The sequence below is a fragment of the Phodopus roborovskii genome, unplaced genomic scaffold, assembly GCF_943737965.1.
Source record: "Phodopus roborovskii unplaced genomic scaffold, PHOROB, whole genome shotgun sequence".
Classification (NCBI taxonomy): Eukaryota; Metazoa; Chordata; class Mammalia; order Rodentia; family Cricetidae; genus Phodopus; species Phodopus roborovskii.
Genome location: NW_026126517.1, coordinates 46,289,322 through 46,306,821, shown reverse-complemented (window position 1 = coordinate 46,306,821; position 17,500 = coordinate 46,289,322). Strand labels below are relative to the sequence as shown.

Below are 17,500 nucleotides of genomic sequence, written 5' to 3'. Positions count from 1 at the left end.
CCGAAGGACTGGAAGCAAAGAGAGAAGAATTAGATACAGAACCCTTTTGGGCCCTCCTGGCTTCCTTCAGCAGCCACACTGGCTAATATCCTGTTCTATTAATAAAAGCAGACAGGAGAGGAAACTCAAGTATGGTTTTATCTGTGGGGGGCTATTTTTAATCTTTGAAACCATTTCCAGTTTACAATAAATTGTTTACTTTGGCTCACTGGCTGTCATCAATCGTTCATTCACTGCAGGAAACAATGTAAGTAAGTTGCACTGGAGGGGCTGAGGGTCTTCTGCACTATGGGGGAAAACAGTCTGGCTCAGTTCAGTTAAATTGCCCCACTTTGCCAAGGCCAAAGTTTGTGATGAAAAACCAAACCCAGCCACCAGCTTGAAAATGGACAGAAGAGCAGACAGCATCTAATGATCTCATGTCATCTGAAAACCTCCCACTGGCAGAGGGGTCATTGAGAATTCCTCTCTACAAACTGTGTGACTGGGGACCAGACATCTTTACAGCCTCCAGGTCCACCGGGGGCCTGGACCACTCCCCAGTTCACTCCTAACACGAAGGCTGGGGACCATTTCTTTGACACTTTTGTAGGGTCTTAGAATTTGAGCATGGAAAACATTTATTACAAAAAGCCCCAAAGATGCAAATTTGCCCATTTTGATACTTGATGGACTTGGCTAGTCTCTGGATTATCTAGAAATTTTAAGTATCCAAGCTACCCTGTAGTAAACCACCTCATCTTCCAGATACTTACACAAACGCCCATGCCCCTGCCAGGTCTGCTTATTTCTGGCTTTTATTTATTTATTTATTTATTTATTTATTTATTTAGAGACAGGGTCACTGCACTCCTAGAACTTGCTCTGTAAACCAGGCTGACCCCAAACTCATAGATATCTGCCTGCCTCTCCTTCCCAAGTGCTGGAATTAAAAACACCCACCACAATGCCTGGCACTATTTGTCTTCAGTGCTGATGACAGAAGCCAGGGCCTTATATATGCCAGACAACTGCTCTACTGAGTAACATCCCCAGCCCTAGTGTACAGTATATATGCAGGTGTGTGTGTGTAGATGTGTGTATGCAGATATGTGTGTGCAGGTGTGTGTGTGTGCCCATGTGGTGTATCTTCCTCTTTTGCTCCCTACCTTCTTATTCTGAGATAGGATCTCTCTCAAACCTGAAGCTCACTGTTTTGTCTAAGCTGGCATGTCAGTGCTCTATTTGTTTCTACCCTCCAACACTGATAACGGGCACACATGACCTTGCCCAGCTTTCAGTGGGTGATGGGGATTTGAACTCAGGTCCTCTTGCTTTCACAGCCGAGGAGCTGTCTCTCCAGCTTGTTTTTGTTTGGTTGGTTGCTTCGCTGAGTTTTTTTTTTTTTTTTTTTTTTTTTTTTTAAACAGGGTCTCGCTACATCAGCTCAGACAACTGCAGCATTCCCACCAAAATGAAAGGCTCAGATATTTGAGTCACAGGGGCCCCTTCCACAGCCTCACTCCTCTTCCGAACCCTCCGCTAAAGAAGCTCACAATGGTTTCCTGCAATGGGTTTTAAGAGCACTTCACTGTGTTGACAGTTCCAAGCCCTAAAAGAATGGCTATACTTCCAGAGAAATACAAGCATTTCCCCCATTAAATTTCTTGTTTTAATTTGTGTGTGCCTGTGGGAAAAGCGTCACCCTTGGATGCTGTTCCCTGAGAGCTGTCTACCTTGTTGTTCTTTGAGACAAGATCTCTCCTTGAAGCTCATCAAGTAGGCTAGGTATTTAGGGCCCCAGAAAACCCTAGGGATCCACCTCTCTCTGCCTAGGAATCTCTTCGAGATTCCTAAACCCACCACCAGACATAACTCTTTTTCTTTTTTTAATGTGAGTTCTGGAAATGGAACTCAGGTCCTCATGGTTTTGAGACAAGCAATCTACTAACAGAGCCAACTTCCCAGTCTTCCCATTACATTTTAAAATGGGATCATAACTAGCATAGCTTTTCACAAAACATCACATAGGCAAAAGAGACTTGGGAGGACAGGCTGGATGCAAAACTAAATGAGAAAGAAGTCACCCTGAAAAGTAACTGATCAGAAGAGAAGCTAAACCAGCAGAGCTGTGTGATCTCCACAGAGAGAGTGAGGCAGACTTTGGAAAGAAATAACTTGCAATTATGAGATTCAAAAAGCTGGGATTGGGGCTGGCTTCAAAAGAGAACTAGACTGTTAGCTGAAGGAGGAGAGAGTAAGTCCTAGCTAGAGACAAGGAAATTGTAAACAACATCCAAGCCTGGAAGTGGACCATCACATGGTTCCATTAGGCAGACTATCGGCAGGTAACAAAGCAAAGGACGGACTGAGGAATCCTGAGGAGGCAGAGCAACTGTGATGGAATCTGGCAGCTGGCTGCTCTGTTTCGTCTTACACCTGCAGGACCCAGAGGCACCTTTGCCAACTGACTCAAACACCCACTGCCACAGAGCGCTGCCTGCGATTGGATTTATAGCCTCAAACAAGGAGGACAAGTGCCTCATTGTCTCAGAGCACACAATGCTTACAGAAGTGCTAAGCAGGGCTGGGCAGAGGACAAAACTTGCAGAGGTGGGAGAAGAGAGCTCCTCTTGTTCTGAAGGCCTTTGTCTTGTTTTCTCTTTCTGAGCAGGTGCAGAATGTATGTAGGCTTCCCATGCTCCTCGGGCTCCATCCTAGCCTTGGAGGACTGGTGAACTGATTAGGGTTTTTAGCTTAACCCAAGCCAGGATCATTTAGGAAGAAGGAACTTCAGTTGAGAAAATGACTCCATCTGATTGGTCTGTAGGCAAGTCTGTGGGGTATATTTTCTTGATAAATAATCAGTGTGAGGGGACCCAGCTCGCAGTAGGTGCCACCACCCCTGCAGGTGATCCTAGGTTAGGTAAGAAAGCAGGTTGAATATGCAGCAAGCTAATAGCCCGTGGCCTATTTTAGTTCTTGCCTTGAATTCCTGCTCAGATCTACCACAGTGATGGACTTGAACTAGCTGTAACATAAAGTAAATTCTCTCTTTCCCAAGTTTCTTTTGGTGTTTGTTGTTGTTGTTTGTTTGGTCTTAGGTTTTTTTTGGGGGGGGGTTGTTTTTGTTTTAATCAGAGTAATAGAAAGCAAACTAAAACTATAGGCAAGAGGCTTTGTGGGGCAAGAAGGGACAGCCCTGGGAGGATGTGGTTGGTGTGACAGAGTGGGCACAGGCGAAAGAACTGGAAGGAAGAGGCTAGCCCAGCCTTTCGGGACCTCTGCCTCCATCTCTCAGTAAAGAAACACAAAGTGTCAGGCGTTGGTGGCACACGCCTTTAATCCCAGCACTCCAGAGGCAGAGGCAAGTGGATCTCTCCCTGAATTCGAGGCCAGCCTGGTCTATAGAGCTAGTTCCAAGACAGCTAGGGCTGTTACACAGAAAAACCCTGTCTCAAAGATCCATAAATAAATAAAAAGTTGATTTAACTTAATACTTACTTTCTACTTTCCCTCTCCCTAATCTTTATTATGCTTTACTTCCAAGCATTTGCAGTCAGTGCAAGTTTTAAAAATGGGCCTAGACTGTGAGTCAGAACACTTGGGTTCCAGGGTCAACGCTGTTGATTAAGTTGCTAAGTGACCGTGTGTGTGTGTGTGTGTGTGTGTGTGTGTGTGTGTGTGTGTGTGTGTTTGCACACACAGGCACATGTCTAGAGGAAGGCATCGGGTGTCAAGCTCTACCGCTGCCTTATTCCCCTAAGACAAAGCCTCTTATTGGATTTGGAGCTAGGTGGATATCCAAGGAGCTATGGGGATCTTCCTCCCTCCACCCCCACACAGTGTTGGGGTTACGGGCACACACTTGGCTTTGCACCCGGGCCCTAGGAATTTGAACTCAGGTCCTCACTCTTACCATTGGAGTCATGGCCACACACCAACTTCCAACACTTTTCTAATTTGATATTCTATATTTCAGGTCATCTGATCACTCACAGAATTAGACATTCTTTTCACAGCTGACACTGGTACGAATGAGGAGGCACGAAGAAGCTAGGAACTACAAACCCTCTCCCTACTACTGTTCACACCTAAATACAGCACCTGAGTGAAGCTAAGACTGGAGGGTCAGGGAGACACGCTGTCCTATACCTCACCATAGTAAATGCCAAGGTATTACTGCCGGACCCCCTGTGAATGACACTGGACCACACTGTGGGAAGTCCCCTTAGTGACCAGAGATATCTACACCGTTCTATAAGACAAGGGGAGTGACCAGCTCTGATTGTCTGGGACACACCCCTTCTTCCCGGCCAAGAAGCACCAAGTGCCAAGTCTGGCTTGGCTTAAAACCCAATAGAATACGTATGAAATGTTGTGCTCGCTCCAGCAGGGGAGGTGAGAGCAGAGAGAGATGGGTCAGCAGTTGCCATAGACTAGTTTTCTTTCCTCTGGTGGAGTTCTAAATAAAAGAACTGGGCGTGGCAAAGCAAATGCCTCCAGCACTAGTAATTCTGGCACTCAGGGACGGAGGCAGGAATTGTGAGTTGGAGGCCAGCCTGGGCTACAAAGTGAGACTCTGTCTCAAACTTATTTAAAGAAATAAAATACAAGGAGAGGGAGGAGAGAAGGAGAGAGGAAAGGAGGGAGATGGGGGGGGGGCATGGAGAGATTTGTAGACTAATGGTTTTTTTGAAGTCCTAACAAGAATGAAGTAGTCCTATAACTTCTTGTGTTATACAGGAGCTTGCAGATGGCACACTCTGTGGCTCACATGATATGGAAGTGACACAGGTTATTTTGAGAATCCTCTTATAGTCCAGAGACATGCTTTCCAACCAAGGAAAATATGCATTTTTGTCTGTGTGAGGAATATTTTTCTCCACATGGACAGCTCAGAACTGGCTGGAAAGGCAGCATCAGGCAGCGAGAAGTCTTGTCTCCACCTTGGAAGGGCAATGAGTTCCAGTCTTTAGTCCAGAAGGACAGTTGGCCTGTCTGGCTTGGCATGACTCAGGGTACTCTGCGTTTGGGCTCAAGTTACATGCTTGTTATTTTCACAGAGTTCCCTTTAGTGAATAGAAAATACTTTTTCTTTTTGTTGTTAACTATCGCTCTGACCTTTTCAACAACAACAGAGCAGCAATTTTGGAAGGAGACTGAGAGGTCTCTAATTGTTTTCCTGCCAGGGAAAAATCAGCTGAGGATGTATCAGGAGCAATGCTTGAGTATCTGTCACATACAGAAGCGCAAAAGGTACAGCTTCCAGGATCATTCTGCCCCTACATTCCCACCCCTCAGTGATTTAAGGAAAGATGGTGGTGGCGGAGGGCTGTTCCTCAGCCCTCGGGGTAGTCCATTCTTCCACTGATTCTTGGCGTAAAACATGTGACTTGCTTTGGCCAGTGAGGACGACAGTAAATCCGATGCAAACAAAATTTAGAAAATTTGTATGTGTTGGCACTTAACACTTCTTGCTGTTCTTGGTAATGCTGTGGTATGACCACGACTACGTAAACAAGCCAAGACCAGTGTATTGTGACGTCTCCACCGCTACAGGTGGAAGTGGACCAACTACCAGGCAGGTGAGTAAGGTCGTCCTGGATCACACATTCCCAGCCAAGCCACCAGCTGACCACAGGAGTCAGAAGAGCCTAGATGGGAACTGGCCAGCTAATAAACAGAAATAATACAGGTTTACCATTCCAATCACAGCATCTAGAATGAGTTGCTATGTCAAGAACATACATACACACTTGGAAAAAGGGATGATAACAAAGGGATGACAAGTTGGAGTACTGAGCAACAGACAGAGTACATGTGCCCTGGGTGACACTCACTGGGGACTTATTCTTGCCACCACCTTATGTCGAGTAATTAAATAACCTAATGGAAGTCCAAAACTGACCATTTACCTTAATAGCCAGTCTCAAAAATAACATTTGCTACAGCTCTAGGAATGATTGTGTGTGGGTTTCACAGCTTTCTGCAGTTCCTAAAATTATACAAAAGATTGTATGTATGTGTTTATGTGCATTTTTTTCTTAATTGGAAAAAGATGTTAAAACACATAGACTAACAAAGAAATAACCTACGCGCATACTGCCTAAAATTAATGCTATTTAACCACATTTGCGTTCTATCTCTTTTTAAGTATAAAGCAAATAAACTATTACAGTTATGTGAGCCCTGTGGGACCTCCAAGAGTGTGGCACACAGGGCAGACACTTAAAACATACTTGGTGAGTCAGAAAAAGAGCAGGGCACATACATAATGAGTACCAACCATGTCTGCTGTGGCAATTTTAGTACTGCTGCTGATTTCCTGAGGGTGTCGCCTGAATTTCCCCCATCTAGATAACCCACACACAAAACCTTAATGCTCCAGAACCCTTATTTTACATCACCAAGGCTACAACCTGAGAGGGAAGTCAAAAGGACATAGAACATAATTGGTGAGGCAGGTTGTAACCAACGAAGAAGGTGAGCCTTATGCTCCAGCTGATAAGTAAAGGCTGAAGGAAGTGATGTTACCAGAAGTGCAAAGTATTGCCAGAAAAACTGAGTCAGTAATGAGCTGGACCAGCTCTCTGGGGCTTTTGAGATAAATAGGAGATAAAGAAAACGAAAGAAACTTTAAACAAGTATTTGTCATTAGACCTGACTCCTGAAGATTTCCCAGCCTAGACTATCAAAAAGATTGGCCAAGCCAGGTGGTGATGGCACCCGCCTTTAATTCCAGGACTCAGGAGGCAGAGGCAGGCGGATCTACAAAGCTACACAGAGAAACCCTGACTCGAAAAAACAAATAAAGAAACAAAAGCAACAAACAAAAATGGTAGACCAGTACCTGGTGTAATTGATGGTCCCCTTCAACAAGAGGTGTAAGGCAGGCACATGGAAAGCCCATTGTCAAGGAAGAAGTGTGGGACCCTCAAGGATGTGGTACAGAACAAACAAACCATCTAGTGGACCGGCTCCCTGGCGGAGACCACTTTTTAGACCCTAAAGAAACAGATTATTACCAGGGAGCCATGATGAACTTGCAAGCCAGCCGCTGGAGTGAAAGATTCAGAGAGTGAGAACGAGGGTACAAAGAACCACATGAATGTGCTGGAAAACTAACTGGACCAAAGATCCCAGGCTGGCAGAGGAAGAACCTGAGGGAAATGTGGCGGCTGCTATACAGACTGTCTTTAAAGCAGGGGCGGAAACAGGGGCATAAAGACAGGGAGGGAGCAGCTTTGGTGGAGAGACTGAGAACAAAGCCTGCTGGAGCATCCAGACTCAAAGGCAATCCCGCTGCCACACTGCCCTGGCTGGCCTTCTGCCTACTCTCTACTATCACAGAGGAGTCTCCAGAGGCTAAGAGGAAGATAAAGGGCTCCAAGCAACACCCGCAACAGGTGCCAGCTATCAGGTACCAGCATGGTAAAGCAAACAGAGCCTGGACCCGGGAATAAGGCACCTGGGATGCCACAAAATGCAGGAGGCTGGCTATGCTCCCAGATGCCTGTCCCTGCATCCTTGAACCAAGTAGGTGTTTGTTCAGACAGTGAGGGAGTGGCAGCAACTCAGCCCTTAACTGAGTCCCCTGACCAGGACCTTCCCTAAGTCAAGGGTTAAGGGTTATAAGTTCTTTTTCAGCTATGGGGAAGGCCACAGGACCTGGTAGCTGGAGACCTTGACACCAACGACAGCCATGACCAGGCAAGCCATCATCACCCTCCATTGCTTGTAGGGCCTGCAGGATCAGTGAGATTTTTATCTGAGGGACTTAGAGTCTCTCTCCCCGAGCCTTACATGACCTCTAGATCTCAGCACCGCCAACTCCACCCCTCCCCAAAGCTGTGTTTACGGCATCTCGGCTGAGACTTGCAGAAGAAACAGGAAGTCTTGTCTTGTACTACTCTGTAGATGGTGGCAGGATTGGGGGGGGGGCATAGGGGTGGGCTTTCCCATCATCAACACGCATTTGGAGGTCAGAACCTAGGGATATGAGAGTATATCCCAAGCCTGTTCCACTGTACACCAAAAAGAGGGCTCCCCATCTCCAAAGAGTCACACAAAGATGAGCGGCCTATTACAATGACAGTTGTAATGAGTGCCCGGGCAACTTTTCCATGTACACAGGTATAGGGAAGATTTTCTACAATTCTGACTTAGGTTTGGCTATCAGGCTACTTGGAGGTATTATTCAACCAGCAAAGGCCATGAATATGTCTACCAAGGTGAAGGATTTATAATATAAATGGGGGAAAAATACAGAGTATGGGTGATACATTTGCCTCTTAATCACAATGACATAAAAACTGTGTGTTAGAATAGATTGGAAGGAAACCCAAAAACATAAAATAATTACCAAATTTCAGGCAATGGTATTACGGGTGAGCGCTTCAGACTTTATTTCTTATAATCTTTTACAGTTAAAAGGCAATGAATCAAAAATAACACACTTTCATCTTCAAGCGAGCCTTCTTGAAAGGCTCAGAAACAAAACTATCTTGGTTGTGTCTAGACTTTTGAGAAAATAAGATTCTAATCCATCCCCTTCTTAGACTGAGATCAGAAAATCTGTACTCTGCCACAGCTCAGCCAAAACCCAGAGCTTTCAGAAGTCATTAAACTGAAAGACCAACTCTGCTCCCTTGGCCTTGCTCCTTGCTCTTTGAAAGAGAGAGGTTTTTGTGTATTCCAGATTGGCCTCAAGCTTCCTACATAGCCAAAGATGAGCCCGGGACTCATGAGGTTCCTGCAGAACTGTATCACCACCCACATCCACCACCTGAATTCTGGGATTATAGGCATGCACTAGAACACCAGGTGTGTGTGTGTGTGTGTGTGTGTGTGTGTGTGTGTGTGTGTGTGTGTATGTGTGTGTGTTGAGAATCAAATGTAGGGCTCTGTGCATGCCAGTCAAGCATTCTGATGACTGAGCTGCCTCGAAGCCTCAGACTACTCTCTATGAAGGTTTGGGGTCCTCTGTTTTGTTTTGTTTTGTTTTTTCTGAGTGTGTGTTACACATGTGTGCATAGTGTGGGCACATGTAGAGGCCAGAAACAGATGTAGGGATATCTTAGTCACTCCTTATTTTTTTTTTTTTTGTTTGTTTGTTTTGTTTTTTGAGACAGGGTTTCCTATCCTGGCACTTGGTCTGTAGACCAGGCTAGCCTCGAACTGACAGAGATCAGCCTGCCTCCGCCTCCCGAGTGCTGGGATTAAAGGCATGCACCACCACCGCCCAGCTCCACCAAAGACCTGTTCCCATATCCCAGTACTGCCATACCAGGATTTTATATGAGTGCTGGGGAGCTGAACTCAAGTCTTGATGCCTGCATGGCAAACTCCTATTCACTGAGTCATCTCCCCAGACCCCTCCCTCTATAAAGGTTTAAGACAGAAATCTGAAATTCTTTTGAGGTGTTTTAGTGAATATGAATACACATCGGAATTCTAAATACCCAAGAGATCATGGACTGCCTTCACACTGCTCTCATACTTAATTCCTAGGGAAAGGGACCTACCTACCTCCTTGACCTCCACATCTGCTCTACATAAAACTGCACACCCACAGTAGGGTGGGTGTCCCTCCTCAGAGGCAGAATAGAGACAGCTGAAGGGACTAGGTACAGAGCCCTGTGAAAAGGATGGCAGTCACATGGCCACTAGTATTTTAGGTCAGAAAAGAAATTTTTATTAAAAATGGTCTTTCTTCTGAAGCTTGTAAATGACCATTCAAAAATGCTTGGAGGGCTGCCAGGATGCTCAATGGGCAAGGGCACTTACTGCCAAACCTGACAACCACAGTTTGATCTCCAGGAGCGGCATGATAGGAAGGAAGAACTGCCTTTCTGCCCCTACAGATGCATGTACACACAGAAATAAACAAAGAAGTGTAAGGAGAAACATTACAAAACAAAACTGAAAGGGCTTTAAATGGGGACAATACTGGTGTTCTCCAGGCGGGACTTCAGAAGTGAAGGCCAAGTCTGTGTAGATACGAAAGGCCCCTGGCTTGTCAAAGCCAGCACTGTTATTTTAGGAAAGGATCTGTAAATTCTGCTTGACTTGATATAACTGTCAAAAAATATATTTTTAAAAAAAAATCTGCTAGGATGACCAAAAAGCTGTTAGCTATGCCAAAATAAATTCTGATGTACAAAATTCAGAACTTGATTTGCTTGCTATTATTACCAAATGAACTTACGGGCTAAGATGTTTATTTTTAATACCATTGGCATTTAACCTTTAACCTCTTATTTGCTCTGTAAATGCCAAGTCCAAGCAAAGTGGGAAATAAAAATATCAGGGTCTGGGGATGTGGTTGGGAAATAGTGCACTCATCCTGTATATGTTGGGTGGATCCTCAGCACTGCAAAACTAGTCATCTGAAAATAAAATAAGCCAAGCAGTGGTGGCACACACCTTTAATCCCAGCACTCCTAGGAGGCAGGGGCAGGCAGATCTCTGTGAGTTTGAGGCCAGCCTGGTCTACGAAATAAGTTCCAGGAAAGGAGCAGTCAGAACTACATAGTAAGATCCTGTCTAGAAAAACAAAAACAAAAACAAAATGAGGGCAGGAAAGAAAACACTATTGAGAAAAATTTAACCACATAATGGTAAAAATATAAATTGCTGCATCTTTGTTAAATATGGATACACACACACACACACACACACACACACACACACACACACACACACACACGCAAATAATGGTTTGGAGAGATGGCTCAGCAGTTAAGAGCATGGGTTGTTCTTGTAGAGGACACAGGTTTGAATCTCAGCACCCACATAGTACAGATCATAACGATCTGTAACTCCAGTTCCAAAGCCTCTGATGCCTTCTGCTTGCCTCCTCTGGCACCAGGCATGTACGAGGATCATGTATACGGTACACAGACATACATGCAGGCAAACCACCCTGTAATATATATTAAATATTATATATATTATATCTGTATCTTATATAATAAATTAATATACAATATATATAAATTACTCAAATTCAAACCTGGAAAAGCATGACTGAATGTACCTACATATCCCACTATGAGGTCCAGAGTACCTTACAGTTGTCTAGAGGTTTCAAAATATTTCTGCATGTTATAGCCAGATGTGGCACATGCCTATACTATAGTGGTTCCCAACCTGTGGGTCATGACCCCTCTGACAAACCTCTATCTCCAAAAATATTTACATTATGATTCGTAACAGCAGCAAGATTGCGGTTATGAGGTAGCAATGGAAATAATTTTAAGGTTGGAGTCACCATAACATGAGGAACTGTATAAAAGGGTCACAGCATTAGGACAGTTGAGAGCCACGGCAAAGCCAGCAGCTGGGAAGCTGAGGCAGGAAAACTGTAGCTGGAGGCCAGCCTGGGCTACACACACAGTGAGGTGTGTGTGTGTGTGTGTGTGTGTGTGTGTGTGTGTGTGTGTGTGTGAGATTGAAATTTGAACAGAGACGCTGATAATAAGCTTCCACGTGCTCTTGCTAAGCAGTGGAGCCCTTGTCCGCTCTCACCAGGACATGAGAAGCACTGCTCAGTCTTTACTCTTATGTGACTTCACGGCACACCAGGAGAAGAGGAATCTAAAATGCTCACAGGTGCTTGCTCTCCAGCCTTCAGGACAACCCTTGAAATCCACCTCAAGTTCTGCACTTTGAAAGGGGCAAGGAGTAAGGGGTGTTGTGCAGCCTTGAGGCATTTCACTGAAAGAGAGGGGTGAAGGGTAACCAGAGGAGCTGTAAGTGCAGCCTCGTCACCCACAAGACATCACCACTCCTGTTCTGACAGCTCGGATTAGCAGCTGCACAGGGATTTTCCCTGTTTAAGCCACCAAATTCCACAGGTATAAAAAAAACAGGCCACCGCCTTCTCTATCGAGGCCCCAGGAGAAGGTGTGGATATACAACACTGACATCATTGCTGCCGTTTAGACCTTCTGACAGCAAGTAGATGGAGGAAGCGTTGTGGTCCACAGGACACCATACTGAGCTTGTAGCAGCTGCAAGCAGATGACCCACAGATAAGCATGCTTGGCCTTTCAATGACACCAGGGTACTTAAAAGTAAGCAGTGCCAGCATGAGATCTAGATTGCCACTTGACTACAACAAGATAGCCTGGTAATACGGTCAGTGGGACCATGGGACATGTGTTCCTTGTTTACCCTTCAAGGACAGATTGTGTCCTTTTTTAATTTTTTAATTTTAATTTCTTTATTTTATGTACACTTGTATGACTGTGTCACATCCCCTGGAACTTGAGTTATAGACAGTTGTGAGCTGCCACATGGGTGCTATAACCCTAACCCTAACGCTGGTTCATCAGAGTCACTGGAGTTTCTACCAGTGGAGTCCTCAGCTGAGAAAGAGGCAGGGTCCTTCAGCTCCTTCCCATACCTCATCTCTGTCCATCCAATGCCCAACTGGACTTCTCTCCCAAGAGAGGAAACCCTAGGCTGGCCCACTGCACTCATCCCAAGGTAGAAACATTCAGACTAGTTTTCCTTAACCTTCCCTTTATCAGCAAACTTACCCCCTCCTCTCCAGTTGAGAATCTGATAAACTAATCAATGGAAATTAACTAGATCGACTTCCCTAAAACTTCCCTAAAACATTCCAAAGGATTTCAGGCTTATTAAATACACACCAGCCTCCACCCCAAGGAACCTAACTTATCCAAGGTCAGCTGTCTACCGGATCCCTAAGTCAGTAAGCCAGATGTGGTGGTACACATCTTTGATCCCAGTACTTAGAGGCAGAGACAAGCAGATCTCTGAGTTTGAAGCCAGCCAGGACTACACAGAGAACCTCTGTCCCCAAAAATAAATTTAAAAAAACAAAACAAAACAAAAACCCCCAAAAACTAGTGCTGTGTTTGTGTGTGCTACACCTGCTAGTGACGCAGGGACAATAAGCAGAAGAGAAAAGGGAGCATAGTTTAGACATTTGCAAAGACAATGGCCAAGAGAGAGAGATTCACACAAGCACCTCTGCGTATTCTCTTCATAGAAGCCGTATGAATCACACTTTCTGGGGTCAAAACAGAAAGCAGCCTCACACACAGAGGTTTTAGTCTATCACCCAGCAAACAGACCACGGCCACCAAGCAGAGTCCATGAGGGACCCTTAGACATACACTGTTATGTATTAGAGCCAGAAGGATATTTGTAGACTCTTCTCTCCAACACTTACTCAGATATGATGACGTATAGAGATTTTTTTTTCCACCTAATTCAACCCTCCTGATGAAGAGGGTAACAATAACTATGGCCTAATAATACAGTCTGGGTTTCCCAGATGAGTTAATGTCCTGTAGTTAATATTCATGAGGGAGAAGTGAACTATACATTGTATTCATGAGTCTGAAGTCAATTTTCATCATGAGTCACAACTGAGTAAGTCACAGGGCCTTAGGTATTGATAGTCTAATTTGCCCCGAGATCTCCTTGAAAAGCTCTCTCTCTCTCTCTCTCTCTCTCTCTCTCTCTCTCTCTCTCTCTCTCTCATACACACACACACACACACACACACACACACACACACACACACTTAGCTGCTTTTCTTATTGTGACAAATTTCCCTAATAAAAGTAACTCACAGAAGGGTTTGTCTAAGTGGGCCATTGGAGGGCATACAGTCCAATCAAGGCAGAAGAGGTATGGTGGCCTCCGCCAAAGGCAGCTGTCACATTGTGCCCACAGGCAGGAAGCAGACAGAGACACAGCTGGTGCTCAGCTTCCATTTTCCTTTTTATTCAGCCTGGCTCCCCAGCCCATGGAACAGTGCCATCATGTAAAAAATGGGTCTTCCAGCCTCTGGTAACCTAAGCTAGAAACTCTCAGATATGTCCTGAGGTCTCATTCTGTTAAGACCCTAAATCCCACTGGCTTGCCAATCAAGAGTAGCCATCGTATAAGTACACAGGAGAGTTCACAGTACAGGTGTTCTTCCTGCACCCTGGCCAAGGGCCTGTGCTCTCTGTGCTTGGACACACCCACCAAGGGTAATGGCCCATCCCTTCCTGTCCTAAGCAGCTGAGGGATTCAACTGGGCAGGCCCAGACAGATGCAGAACACAGAAGTTCCATTCAGCCTAACACTTCTTACTGGGCTCCTAACTATCTGTGATGTAGGTACTCTGTCCTCAGGCAACTTCACCCAGCTGATAGGCCCACTCACACTTTCAAGTCATGGAAGAAACAATTCCTCTAATTCTGTTCAGATGACTCTAGACACCAGAGTTCTATCCATGGCACATCTATTTCAGGATGGCCAGCTGTTTCAACTTTTCTGAGCAGCAAATTGTGGCCCTGGCATCCATATCTGATACACAGATAGGCTCCTAGTGGCCCACAACATGCCCATCTATGTAGATGGAGGTGACTATACCCAAAGGGACGCTAAGACACACCTTCTCCACATCGGATGGATCAACCAGCTACACCAATTGCAAGGAGCCAAACTGAACGTGTTTCCCCACATCTCTGAAAAAAGGCACCCAGACTAATTTTGGATCTGCCCCGCAGGAAAAAGTGAGTTTAATACAGGACGGTTCATTTTCTCAAGGTACCACTTAGACAGTTAAATTCAGGGAAATTCTTTTCAGTCCTTGACATAAACACATTGATTTTTTTTTTTTTTTTTTTTAGAAATATTGAACCATGCATGGAAAGTAATTATAGCCATTCTTAGGTACCAGGATTATCACACTGCTCAAGTTCAAGTGGTCAGAGGCCCTCGAAACTCCACCCAACCGCAGCTCAGGGTACACTGAGCAGCATGGACTGACTTCTGAAACCTCAAAACTGAAGGAGGAAGCATATTTATAAATGAAGTGTTCTCTCTGGGGGGGGGGGGAAAGTTGACATAATTTTGAACTATGTAAAAAGTAAAAGCTTGGGGCCAGGATGCCTTTTAAAGGTTTCGTTTGTTTTAAATCGTCCTTTTAGATAAACCGAGAAGGGGCAGGGGCCGCGAGTACACTGCATGTGGGCTCTGCCCAGCCTGTGCCTCGGATGCTTGGCACTGGGATCTGGGATACAGATTTCTCAAGCGAGCGCTATGCTAGGCATCTTTTTTAGTAAGCTTCACCCTCACCGCCAGTAAACAGCTAACAAGCCAGGAGGACAAGTTCCTCCACCAGGAAACAAGTGTGGAAACTTTGGACTTTTAGAACTTCAAGTTTAAAAATAAAACTTTATTTTTTTCTTCTTTTGGTCCTGGTGGACTGGCAATCTCTCCAAAATACAGTCTATGCTTTTGTCCTTCTGATGTAAAACTACACCACAGCAAAGCCCAGGGGATGTGGCTAAGGTTATTGGAACTGAGAGAGGAGAGGGTGGCTGGGCTGGGGACTCCTCCGGGTAGCGACAAAAATCTCAAACAAGTTAAAGAGAGGCAGTCCATGCCATACACGTCCCGAATGCCAAGCGGGAAAGAACAAAACCAGGGACGCTCTCGGGGACTTGTGGCGTGGGAAGCAGGGTGGCGGTCCTCTCGAGCTGGGGACCGGGTGGGGCCCGCGGCCGGAGGTGTTTACCCCATACAAGGACCCAACGGGTCTGGGCTGCCGGCCAGTGTGACTGCCGCTGTGCGCCATCGTTACAGGGTCCCTGCAGTCCAAACCACTGCCAGGTGTTCCGCGGTACCTGGTGCCCCCGCCTGCCTTTGTGCAGTGCGCGGCCCATCACCAGTGCAGGCGGCACTGCCCGGGTCCTCCCCGATGCCAGGGGGACAGCTGCAGGGTCAGCCTGCCAGAGAACTCACGCTGGTGCCCGCCCGGGGGAGGGGGACCCGAGGGACACAGGCGTGCCCCCCACCTTCCCTGAAGGAGAAAAGGGTCCCCGGTCCCACGGCTGTATCGGTGAAACCAGATGTGCTCACGCCCTGACTTCCGACAGCTGGCAGCCACAGCAATATTGCCACCAAAACTTTCCCGGCGCAGAAAGCTACTTCAGAGTTTTCCTTGCCCGCCTCGGTCGCTCTTCCCGGCCAAGACCCGGTTTACAGCAAACAGCAGGAAATCGGTGCTTCAGAAGTGCATACTCCCGCGTCCACCTTCTCCACCCCCTGGCCTGGGCAGCTTGCCCAAGGTAGGTGCCGGCGCTCCGGGGCTTCCTGCCCCATTCCAGGGTCAGGCGTCCTGGGACGCGGCAAGCCAACTCACCATGGTGACTCCCGCCGCAGTCGCGCCTCCGCCGGGTCCGGCTGCCTGGACACTGGGGCTGGAACGCCGTCTCCTGAGAGAACTTCAAAAGTTGGTTCCCTTCGCCAAAAAAACAAGCGCCAGACACCCAAGCACTCACAGGAGCCAAAGGAAACCCAGATGGGACTCCATCCAGGCGGGATCCGAGACGCTAGGTGAGGCCAGATTTAGCAGACCTGGTGCGCACTCGGACCGGAGGATCCCCCAACTGTCTAGAGATGCACCCGATGTGCTCCGCGGGACTGCTTTCCCAGCTGCCCTGCCTGGACCGTCTTTCTCCTAACACTTAATCCAAACTCTTCTCTGGCTCAGCCTGGGCTCGGGCCGGGCAATCTGTCCATAAATGGAGAATTCAGCACAGGCCTGACCAATCAGAATTTGTTTTCGCAGCGTCACTCCTCAGGGAAGCCGAGGTAACCAACAAGAGTGGAACTACAAGTTTCCAAAGGACTCTGGATCCTGTAGTCCCGCGGCCTCGCCAGCCTACAGAGCACGCTGCTGCTGTCCGAGCCGCCCCCAAAGGAAACACCCCCAATCCTAGGGGATGAAAACACTCGGGGAGACCAGAAAACTGCTCACGTGTCTCTTCTCTTTAAGGAGAAACAGCATCGATTTAACCCCCAAATCGCATGATGTTTCCTAGAAGTTTCTTTCCTTCTTTTTTTTTTTTTTTAAGAGAAATATTTTATCTGTATAAAAGATCAGAATCGTGGCCACAACCCAAAGGAAATCCCTTTTTTTCCCCCTTGCTGGATTCTAAGGAAAGTCGAAAATATTTCCTCCACCCATCCTTTATACCTGAATTAGTTTCCTTGGGAAACAAGAATAGAGAGGGCTCTGTCCTCTGCGGTGTCCGGTTTCAGGAAACCAGGTAGCCTAGGAGAGAAGGGAACGCGGATTCCTCAACGGGGATTAGGGAGACTGGTGCCTTGTGCTGGGACAAGCTGAGGAAGTAAACTCTCAGGACCACCACGGGGCTGCGTTCCCAGTGTCTGAGAAAGAAAAGCCTGAAAGTTCCAGGGCGCAGAAAACCTTAAGATTTGATCGTCATCCATCACATAAATCTAGGACCGTAAAGTTGCGATAGTAAAAAAAAATCATCTCTGGCTAGGAAGGGTTTTGCTGTGTGTTTGTTTTAATGTAGTGCATATCTACAGAGAACTATGATCAAGCCAGGAAAGGGAGCAAATGCTGGTACACCCTGCCAGGGAAAAGAACCTGGGAAAACTAGTTATATGAAAGGTCAGGGCCAAAGTTCACAAAACGCAATTCCATGTGGGTGACAGTGGTAGGTAGAGAACA

At 46.4% G+C, this 17,500-nt stretch overlaps 1 protein-coding gene across 1 annotated transcript in view; it reads right to left on the bottom strand.

Annotated features, from left to right (window-relative positions):
* The window catches only part of Myo1e (myosin IE), a 180,875-nt gene extending 164,476 nt beyond the window's left edge, over positions 1–16,399 (bottom strand). The window contains exon 1 of the mRNA XM_051197887.1: positions 16,160–16,399. Coding sequence (XP_051053844.1) covers positions 16,160–16,162 — 3 coding nt within the window. The 5' untranslated portion in view covers positions 16,163–16,399. The remainder of the gene's footprint in view (positions 1–16,159) is intronic.
* Between the last annotated feature and the right edge of the window lie 1,101 nt (positions 16,400–17,500).